Raw genomic sequence first — 11,336 nt, 5'->3', positions numbered from 1 at the left:
TGGTTCAATAGCAATGGGTTCAGGAGCAACTGCAATGGTATCAATGAGCAATATGTGATGAGTGATTTCTACTATAATTTCTGTATATAATCTCTGCATAAATCTTCCATTGGCTGGGGTACAAGTGAGGGGAAGAAGGACAGCTCTTATAAGAAGGAAGGATGAGCACAGACAATGAGGAATTCTGGCTATGGGAATGAGGGTTGTACAAATGGGGAAAGGTGCTGGCTATGGGAATAAAAGATTGTACAAATGGGGAAAGTGATGTGAACATAGTAACAACTTGTAATGATGAGCACTACTGAAAGGGGTAAGCACAGATCCAATGATGTAATATCTACAATAGGTATAGTACATAATGAGTAATGTATGTAAAGGGTTTAGTATGTAAGAATATATATGTAAAAGGAATGTAATGTAATGATTCAAGTAAGTTACTAATGAAATGAGTATTGTAACTAATGAAGACTGTAGGTTTTCTGTAAGTCTTATATCCTCTATAACTACTGAACCATTGAAGATAAGGGGGTACTATGTATGAGTGACTATATGTGAAATTTGATGTAGAACCTGAATATGTAATAATAATGAGGTATTTGTGAAGGGTGAAGGGGAGATGGGCAATTTAATGATGAATGTATGTAAAAGGAAGCAATAAAATACTACTTATGGTTTGGAATGGAGCACCACATCGTCCTTTTGAGAAGGTTTGGTGAAAGCTGTCGAAGTTGATTTATAAAGTTCCTTGCGCTTCCTCTTTGATCCCATTTCCTTCAATGGAGAGTTGTTCAAATCATTGTTGTCTTGCAGGCCAATATCTTGTGAAGTGTTGTTGAGATCAATTTGAGAGGCCAGATTGATCGTTTTAGAATTTCTTCCGGTGTTGATAACATTGTTGCCTGATGGAAGGCTATCACATTGTTGAACAAAAAATTTGTTGGAAAGCTGGACAGGAGCATGTATCAGTAAACATTATTTCAATTAAAAATGTACATCTAATCTTGCCACAGCTTTTGGATCTCCTCGATTTCCATTTGAATGATCTGAATGTTTGCTCTAAGAATTTCAATTTGTATTCAGTTTAGTTATGAAACAAAACAATTTGTATGAATGATTTAGGTGTGCTTACACTCACTCAATTCTCCTCAACATACTCAATTGAGCTATCATCATCAGAGGTTGGTTTGGGTCCATTTTTTTGATGCTTCTTTGGACTTCTCAACAAAGGATTGATTGCGGAGGAGTTTGATTGCTTCTCTTCATCGCAGCCGTCAGAGCCATCTCGGTTTTTGTCATCTGAATGATCCTCAGAAGAATGAATTGAATCCTCTGCATCTTTCCAACACCAAGGATTCACATCTGGACGATTACCAAATAAGTCGTCCATTTCAGCATAAAGGGCACACATGCTTTCAAGCTTCTCAGAAATTGTACTGATTCCAGCTTGTTGATCGTTGGGGGTTAGACCAAATCCAGTAGAAATTGATTGTGTATGAGCCTTCTTGTATTTTGTGCGGTAAGACATGAATCGATCTTTCATTTGGCGAGGTGTGAGATTGATTTTTGAGGGAGACTGATTGCAAAGGTTGATAGCCATTAACTTGTAACCATTGATCTTTCCTTTAACTGGTTGTCCAACTTTAGGGGCCTTGTCGTCTCCAAAACAAGCAATGTAGTTTTTCCTGTCTCTGAGCCAGTTGATTATGATAAGGTAATCTTCTCGCTTCAGATGACCTTGGGTAGTAGCGATTTCGTCCCCCTCTCCTGAATTGTTCTTTGGGAATCGGTTCTTAAGGAAGGACCTTGATTCCTTCCGTGTTGGTCTCTTCGCTGCCAAAAATTTGTTTCGGGCCATTCTGTTGGTTTGATGAAGAAGGATGAGAAAGAGATCAATGGGATCAAAGGTATAAGTATACTTTGAATCAACGTGGAGTTAAAACTTACCTTGAAAAAACAGATTCAAATGAAGTTGGGGTGGTTGAGGTTGGTGTGTGGATGATATTTTGGCTGGGATGATTTGATTTGTACTTCAAAATCAGATGTATTTGGTTGAGAACAGGTATTTTTTTGTTTTATATTTGACAGGCCCTGGCCAAATAAGAATGTTTTTTTGCTTTTGCAATTGAGGATTTTGCAATCAAGGATTGCGTGAGACCCGTTGATTAGGTAATGGTGGGTTTGGTCATATTTGATACCCCCTAATTTAGGTGATTACATTTTCTGTAATTTGTCTCATGGAAGTGAAACAGATGGGCTCCCAACTTCCATGTTTTGGGTTTAGAATGCAAATGATTTCTTTGAGCAGGTGTATCCATATAAATTTAGACCACATTAGCTTCAATTACATCCCTTCTGGAACCAGTTATTCTTTTTGAATGATGCCACAACTTTCTATGTTGACCAGAAAGCTGATTTTTCTGGGTCCTCAGTTGCTGATTTTTTCCATTTTTCATTCATACTGTAACCAAAGTATTCAAGGTAAGCATAGAGCAGAAGCAGTATATAAGCATAGTGTTGAGCACAGTTTTTTGACGTAATTTGCTTCTAAACCAGCTATGAACATCCCACAGATTTATGCAACTCATGAAGTCACAGGAGGAAGTTTTGATTGCCTACCAGCAAACACCAGGGGAGATTTCAAATCTGATGGAACAGGTTCTGATCCTGGTAAATCCTCACTGAAATCATATCTGGAGGATTCTGAATATTTTTCAAATGAGCCCAGCCAAACAAATTCTTCTTCCCACAGAATGGTAGAAACTCCACTCACCAGAAAAAGAGCAACAAAAAACAATATTTTTTCTCAACAAAAACCTTCCAAAATTTCAAAAGCAGAACAAGATCTTGAATCTTCTAGGGCTAATTCATTATATCACAATGAAAGCTTTGAAGATTTCATGGAAAACCTATCTAGTGATATTCCAAATTGGAGGTCAAATTCTGGATCATCTCCATCGTTGGAGATATGCTCCAATTCAATTTATCCTAGGCAAGTTAACACTTGGCAAGAATGGATTAGTTTTCCAAGCTGGGAATTTGAAAGTGAAACTGGGACGCTAGCTCATGAATTCAGCCTTCAAGAGATATTTGAAGGTAGCAATTGTGAAATCTCTCCAGACTTTTTGCTGACTGAGGAAATTGTCCCAAATGAAAACTTGAATGAAGAAAGAATCAAAATTCCTACCCACTCACTTTTTATTCCTATGGAAAACAATATCAGAAAATATCATCCAGAAGCTGAGACTGATCCAATTAAAATTTTACCAGGATATTATTCCCATCAGGCTTTGGATTGGTTTCCAGATCAAGTTAGCCGGAAAGCCTCACTGGGCTCACATGCCCTTGCAATTGAGCTTCTGAGTATTACAAAGGACTCCCATACCAAAAGAATTCTTCAGGGAATGCACAACTCATATGGCATACTCATTCCTTTCACATACAACTTGATTCTAAAATGTTTGTCATTAACCCACTGGTCCAGAATCAGAGACCTTTGAGAGAATTTCTGGATCATTTGGTCTAAACTACAAAATAAGGGATCAGAGGAAGATATCCTAAGGACCTTCAACTGGATCTCTGATTATATTTCTGAAGCCACAAGTCCACAATTATTTTGACTGTATTGGAGTAACAAAAAAGGAAGATGCACTATATTCAAACCTGGAAATTGTCATGCTGCAATGATAAAGACTCTTTCAGCAGGTGGACTTATCAAGAAATTAACTCCAAATCCTACATTTTTAAAACACTGTAGATCAATTGCATATATTTGTGTTGCTGAAAATTCAAGTATCCCTTTGGAAAATCTGGATCCTTCCATCCGCAGTCAAGTTCATATACATGTTTTGGAAAGATTTCAAGAAATAAGCATGAAAATAACTTCTGCAGTCTCATTGGAACTATTGGATTGCTTCAAAAAACTGCCCAAAGAAAATGGATCAACTGCATCTAAAACTATGGTGTGGATGTTATTTTCAGAAAGGAGAAAAAGTGGATTTTCATTGAAACAAAAAATTAAATCATCTGCACTCAAAGATTTATTTGACGAAATTATAAATGAATCTATTGCAGAATCATTGAATGGATATTCACACAAAGAAATTTTACACCATAACTTTCCAGATATTTTCATCCAAAAAATAGAAAGATATGAATTCCAACCAGAGCATAGAAACTCTGCAACACATAAATTTCTGCCGGAAAAATTAAGAGAATTCTTATTTGAAACAAATTAAGCTAAATGCCTTGTTTTGGTAAAGAATTTGGGTTTTTTTATATATTTATTTTGTGATTCTAATGGTTTGAAATTTGATTTCTTTCCCTTTTGGATCTTATTTCTGGTCCTTGATTTTTTCCTTAAGCTGTAGTGTCATCATATTTCCTGCAATTTTAGAGATCTCACCTTTTGTAATTGCAACACTGGGAGTAATGTGGTACATGAAGCCCGTCTGGTCACTTGCTCAAGTTTTGGGTTTGAATTGACCAGCGCCTCACATTCCCAGGCCAAAGCTGCCTGGGCCAAGCCCCCAGCACCTGTGGAATGTGTAGGTGGCAAACCCGTTGCGGGCACCCTCTATCTGCTGGTGGGTACCTTTTCTGGGTGATGATGTGGAGCTCTGAGAGTTTGGGAAAAAGCCAGCAGATACCCGGGTAATGAAATCCACAACGCCTCTTTGAAAGGAAGGCTGTTGAAGGGGACCAGGTGTGAGTGAAGCTCAAAGGGCTAATGTGGATCACAAGGTTCAGGGTTTAAATTGGTCAGGCCAACCCAAAACTGACCCAAGACCCTTCAGGTTTTGGGTTGGGTTCGAGCACGTTCTTAAAGAAAATGGCATGACACAAACCCAAGCCAACCCAACTTGGAAAATCATCAGGTTGGGTTTGGGCAGCCTATTTCCTAATCAGGTCAGCCTGTGACCCAACTATGGCGCCTCCAACAGTCAATTTGGGGGTTTTTTGCGCCAAATAGGTCGGGTTGACCCAAGACCCAAACCAACCTGACCCAAAAAAGTATGAAATTGGGTTGGGTTTGGGCAGCATATTTTAAAATCTGCCCCAACCCAACCCAACCTGCGCTAAACATTGGGTTGGGTTTGGGCGCTGTTTTTTGACCCAAACCCAACCCGTTTACACCCTCACACAAGGGGATTGACTGTGAATATAAGATATCATTTCAGTGAGGAGAAATCTGAGAGTGAGAAACCAGTAAAGGAGTACAACTGGGCTAATACATTTATTAAATACGGGCTACTCAATCTTAGCAAAGGCATCTGGCCTTCAGGTTGCCGAGGTTGCTGGCAGGCAGAAAAACCTTCCTTATTGCCAAGGTCATGCAACCTCTTCAGCCAGGATGAATTCCTTCTGGTTGCCCAGGCTTTATCTTGGCGACAAGAAGGAACCCATTTTGGTTGCAGAGTTCATAAAGCCTTGGCAACCAAGAGGAAATCCTTCTGGCCACAGAGGTTATACAACCTTGGCACACAACACAAAGAAAATCTGCTGGTTGCAGATTTTACACAATCTTGGCAACAAAAAGGAAAAATCCTGGTCACATACACCCTAGACAACCAAAAGGAAACCCTACTGGTCTCAGAGGTCATATTGAAACCAGAAGGGATTAATTCTGGTCGCCAAGGTCATCTCTGACCAGAAGAAATCCCTTGTGTTCACTGAGGTGAGTTTTCAGGGAAAGGTACCCACAGGCACCCACCCAGGCCATGGGGTACCTGCAGTGCCAACAAGTGCAGGTTTGGGTACCCATGTCAGTATTTAGTCAAAACCGGCCGCGGGTACCCAGGTGCAACTGGCCCATCTCTACAAAAGCACTTGGCACATAACCAAGTTTGGGGGGTGCAGGGACAAGTCCTGCTGGGCCAATGCCCCAGAAGGTGTGCCACGCACACCTTCAAATGCACCACCATGGACTCACATTATCATACCAAAATATGCTCCCAAAACCCCAAGGGTTTTCTTCACTCTTGGTAACTCACAGATGGGATGGGGGTAAGTTCTTGCTGGCTAGAGGTCTGAAATACACAAGGTTGCTTTCTGTACATTTTTTGATGTTTTATCCTGATGTTCTGGAGTTTTTGTGATTTTAGGTAACTTGAAACAACACTGGGAAGTGGTAAAGCTGGCTTGTTATGGTACCAAATTTACAAACAGACTTTTTTTTTGTCTTGTTACTTTATTGGAGCAAGCTTCTTCTAATTGTTATGTTATCCAAGTCTATTAAAACCAGAGTTTTGTGGAAAAAAAATCAAGGGTTTCCCCTATTTTTTATCCACAAAACAACAAAGAAAGGGTTTTCCCTATATTTTAATCACAAAAAAGCAAAAAAGGCTTCCCCTATCTGAGGAAAGCCTCCGCAAAAAAAAAAACCTAGCCCAACACCAGCCAAAGCTGCTGTACCCAGGCCCACGTCCAACTCACCAGATGGGTCAAACAGTATGTAAGGAAGGCCCCCAGCAGCGCGGTGGCAATCTGCTTTGTGGAGTGGCTAGCTCGTGTTTATGTAGCCGAGTCCCACCCACAGGCCTCTGTCTACCAGTTGGTTCACCACTGGTTTCACAACACCAATGCCACATCAAAAACGCCACCAACATTGCCCTGGCAAAAAAACCACCGCAATGGAATAAATACATACAAAAAAATGTTGCCCCCACCAATATGTACAGCAAAGGCAGGAAATGTTGTGGTTTGCTTTGCCCTAACTTGACACAAGTACCCCCTGGTGGGAGGCTTGCTGTGGCTGGCCGCAAAGCGGCCCCTCCCGCAGGGAGGGACTTGTGCACAAAGTTAAAAATTTGGCTGAGAAAGAAATCACAAATGGCTGCAGGAAAAATACTTAGCATCACCCAGCCTCCCCCTCAGCTCCTGTGGACCTGCCCCAGAGCCAAATTACACTTCTCAATTGCAGCTTTCAAATGGTGCTGGTCTCATCTCCCCAATCCTTATGAGTTTTGCTTTACTAATGTTTTAAAAATCAATAAAAAAACACAAAGAAATGTAAACCAAGGAATTACAACCATCATGCTATGTGGATATTTGATTCACAAGCCTGCAGATATCTGCAGATCCTACACCTGTAGCCACCCAATTGTTGCAGATAGGATATTCAATTGTGCATATTATCAGAAAATCCAAAATTGGATAATTAGGGGGTATCAAATATGAGAAAATCCACCATTATTTAATTGATGGGTTTGAACAACGCTGCAACAATTACAATACATGTATTGTATAGGCTATACATTGTATTGTATTTTCATGCAGATACATTCAATTACGATAAATACGTTTTGTATTGGTTTCACCAAACAATTCCAATGATACATATGTACAGTTTTTGGAAAAAATTACGATACAGATACATTTATTTTGATATTTTTCCAATACAATAGGGGTGTTCAAAGTTGACTGCATAAAATCATAACACCATAAATTCATAAAGTTTCAATCTGAAAAAAATGTGTAACACCCAATCACTCAGAAAAGAGCAACAATTCTAAAATGGTACATAAAAAATGATCAGTCAAAAGTGTTATGATTTTATGATTTTATGATTTGAAAAAAAATTGATTTCAACTTTGAACACCCCTAATACAGTGAAATACAATTACATGTATTGTACTTGTTGCACTGTTGGTTTGAAATATCCCACCATTTTTAAAACATGCTGGTCCTTCTCCTACCCCATTTTGCAAACCAGCGGTGATGAATTCCATTTTTGGCTAATTGACTGGTTTCTAATTGTGGTTTTCTCATATTTGAATTGAATATGTTTCAGGATTCATTTGACCTTCAAAATGGATTCCTTCAATCAGTTTTGGAGTTTATGCCTCAAAAACTTGGGTGAGGGTGCCCAGTACTGCCAAAAAAACTGTCTATTCAGTTTTTCTTGTACATATTGTGTTTTGAATAATTCTTGGACATTTGGGTAATCCCCCCCTCCATCACAAAAACACCAACTTCACTTCATGTATGCCAAAAATGGGGTTCACTCACAGATTCTATTGGTATCCAGCTACCAGTCCCAGACCCCAAAAGTGTAGCTTTTAAACTTTCCAGTGCAGAACTAATTTTGGAAAAGTGTCCAAGCTTTTTTCAAAACACAATATGTTGCTGATTTTTAAATTTTGTTTTTGTGTTTTTAGGATTGAAAATCCTTCCTTTGTCTGCCAGCCTGCAGACATTATTCAGCCTCTCCTATGGAGAGCCCTCCGGGCGGGGTCCCTTGGACCCTCCGTTTGAGAGGCTTAGTTAAGCTAGGCTTTGCCAAAAGTCCACCAAACACCAACCAAAAACCCTCGCCGCGGCCAAACGGAGCTCCAATACCCCAACCTTCCCCCTTCTCCCTCCTTCCTCCCTCCCACTCACCCCCAACAAAAATGAATCCCAACCCCGCCCGACCCGTTGCACCCACAACCCAGCCACCCGCCGCAATGTTTTTTTCCGCAACCGCTACCGGTGAGATTTCCTCCATCCAACATTTCTTTTTTTGCCAAACCTGCTGACCATCCCCTCTTTGAATCTCTCTAGAGGCTAAATCGGCTGCGCCGCTGCAGGGGACCCCTTCAAGCCTCACAACAAGCTGTCAAATCCGCGGAGCCTATCCTCTTCCATCGGGCGCTGGAATTACTGGCCTCGGCTTGCTTGAACACCGCTCTTGGACCTCACGTCACGCAACACGGGACTTCAAGGATGATGGACCCCTTGAATGGCAAAGAGGTTCACATGCGACAAGTGACGCCGCTGGTCCTTTTCGAGAGACCCATGCGGCGCTATCTGCAACAGTAATTGACGACCGCTCAGATGTTTTATCAACCAATTGTTTTGGATGCGAACGTCTACCCAAGTATCTGAAGCTTTACTGCATTCCCTGGTTGGGCCGGGTTACTGATTTCTTTGGGTCGGACTTGGGTCAGAACCCACAAACAAGCACAGCTCAGCAAACATCCGACTTCGACTCACGTCAAACTTTCTGATGATCCGACTCCGTAGTCTTACGATACCATCGATAATGACAACGCCAGGATCCAGGACAAGGAAGGAATTCCCCCGGACCAATAGCTATTGATCTTTGCCGACAAGCAACTCGAAGACGCGCAAACTCATGCCGACTACGACATCGAAAAGGAGTCCACTCTTCATCTTGTCCTACGACTCCGCGGTGGTATGCAGATATTCCTCAAAACGTAAGCTGAACCATTTGATACACAACCCAACGCCTTGCATCTCCAGCGGATGGACTCCTCGCATGGCGACGATGGCCGGCTGACGGAGCTGAACGAATCGATCTCGCGCCTCTCGACGGGCTCAAACAGCCCGCCCAATTCCTACCAGCATCACCAGCATCATCGCCGGCAATTGTCGCACGCGTCCCAGCCGGGTCACCATTTGCAGATGAGCCGGGGCTCGACGGGGCCGGCGGGCTACCACCGCGCCCAACGCTCCCACAATCTGCGCCCGTTCTCAAACTCGACGACCAGCTCCGAGGGCCTTTCCTCTCATCTCCCGGCCACCCACACATTGATTGGCCTTGTTGGTCCAACTGGACTCCCGCGTGACCTCAATGACACCCGCCGGCCCCATCAACCACCAAAGTTTCTCCTCTACCAACATCATCAACCCAAACACGGGGTTCGTGAGGATCAAGATCTACCAGCGCCAGACTGACGACCTCATTGCCATCCGCGCTCCTACGTTTGTCCAGCTCCAGGAGCCCCTCCAACACATCCAGGAATGTGTCGGCACCAATGTCCGCTCTATTTGCTTCCGCGACGAGTCCGGAGCCGGATACTTTACCGGCGGATCAACTCCTCTTAACGCTAATAACGGCGCAAGACTTATCATTATTGATAATGTTGGCGACCCCGATTGCTGGATTGGTTGCGGGAATCGGTTGGTCCTTTACGTTGATTGATCTGTGTCTCCCTCTCCACCTCTCTTTTCTACCTCCTCGTCCCCCCCCCCCCCCCCCCCCCCCCCCCCCTACCTCTCTTTTCTCCCTCCTTGACCCCCCCCCCCCTGTCTTTGCCCCTTTCTCAAAAAATAATCACAATATCTACATACATTTTGGTGTGCTTGTTTTTGGAAACAATTGGAATCCCTTCATACAAACCAGACCTTACTGGGTCATCTTCCATAGTTTCTTGAAGCTGTCTGGTGAGAGAGATGCCTGTGAGCCTTTTGAAGCTGTCTGGTGAGAGAGATGCCTGTGAGCCTTCTGCCAAAAACAAGAAGGCTGCCAATGCCAGAAATCCTAAGAAGGGCTCTCCTGCAGCCATCTTCTCTGGCCGCTAACAAATCAAGATAGTGAAACTCAGACAGTTGATTGCTTCAAATGGATGCGCGTGCATCAGCTGAAGCTGGTGGACTCAAATGAGGGAAATTTAGGCGCTGAGCTCTCTAAACTGCTTGGATTGAAGAAGGAACTCCACTAGCTGATTGAGCATTGGGTCAGGCTGTAACTTGATGGACAGCTTATGTACACCCTCTGTTTCTGATTTCAATTGCGCAATGATGTGATTCTAACACTTGCTTCTCAACAGAAGCTGATAATTAATTATGATCAGCCCCATTCTAATCAAAAATTCTCAGAGAAACTCCCTCCAGCTTACATGCAAACCAAGCACCACATCCACTGTAAAATATGTTGAGGGGCACAGGGGTCGCAGGACTGAGGTTCACGGACTGAGTCTTGTGACACAGGGAGCTGTTGACACACAGACAATGAGGGTTGTATTCAGTGAGTAAAGAGCTCCAGGATCAGAGATCAGACAGACTAAATACAATACCAAAGCACAACTATAGTAGAAGCATAAAGTATGGTATAAGCATTTCAACAAAATATACACAATGTGTCTTTCATCAAGTATTGGGAAATAATGACCTTAAGGCATGCCCTTTAGAATGAAAACTTGAAAACTAATCACACCTATGTTGAGCTTGACTTTACAAACAGATGTGGGGTGGTTAAAGGTCACCCTGCTGATTATGCTGCTATCAAGGAACACAAGCAATCACACCACAAATGGGTCTGAAAACATTGACCAGTACCAGAATCCATTTTTTGTAGCACTCCATCTTGTTTGGTGATCAGTGCTCTTTTGCATATTTGAGTTGCAGGAGCAAACATTTTTGTTCAAATTCTCCTCAACTGCCAAATTCAGTGTCCTCTGTTGGGGTCAAAGGAGGAAAGTAAGTGGATGTTTGCACAATGCAATTGAATGATTGTAATTTTGATTTATTTATATAAACAAAGAGGGTGAACTGAAATCAGTCAAATGCATAAAGATTCTTATGAATCTTAGTGATTCAAACCGTCAAGCCAT

At 42.2% G+C, this 11,336-nt stretch overlaps 2 protein-coding genes across 2 annotated transcripts; both read left to right on the top strand.

The window, feature by feature from the left end:
• Positions 1 to 8,390: 8,390 nt before the first annotated feature.
• On the top strand, positions 8,391 to 8,799 carry PtA15_4A140 (uncharacterized protein; the record flags this gene model as incomplete). The annotated part of the gene is made up of 2 exons (XM_053167994.1): positions 8,391 to 8,469; positions 8,582 to 8,799. The coding sequence occupies 2 exons, from the start codon at positions 8,391 to 8,393 to the stop codon at positions 8,797 to 8,799; spliced, it is 297 nt and encodes a 98-aa protein (XP_053019247.1).
• A 316-nt stretch (positions 8,800 to 9,115) lies between these two features.
• On the top strand, positions 9,116 to 9,678 carry PtA15_4A139 (uncharacterized protein; the record flags this gene model as incomplete). Its single annotated transcript, XM_053167992.1, has 2 exons — positions 9,116 to 9,175; positions 9,244 to 9,678. The coding sequence occupies 2 exons, from the start codon at positions 9,116 to 9,118 to the stop codon at positions 9,676 to 9,678; spliced, it is 495 nt and encodes a 164-aa protein (XP_053019246.1).
• Positions 9,679 to 11,336: the final 1,658 nt, after the last annotated feature.

This window comes from Puccinia triticina, chromosome 4A, assembly GCF_026914185.1.
Source record: "Puccinia triticina chromosome 4A, complete sequence".
Classification (NCBI taxonomy): Eukaryota; Fungi; Basidiomycota; class Pucciniomycetes; order Pucciniales; family Pucciniaceae; genus Puccinia; species Puccinia triticina.
Note: the sequence above shows the minus strand (reverse complement) of the source record. Positions and strands in the feature narration are given on the sequence as shown.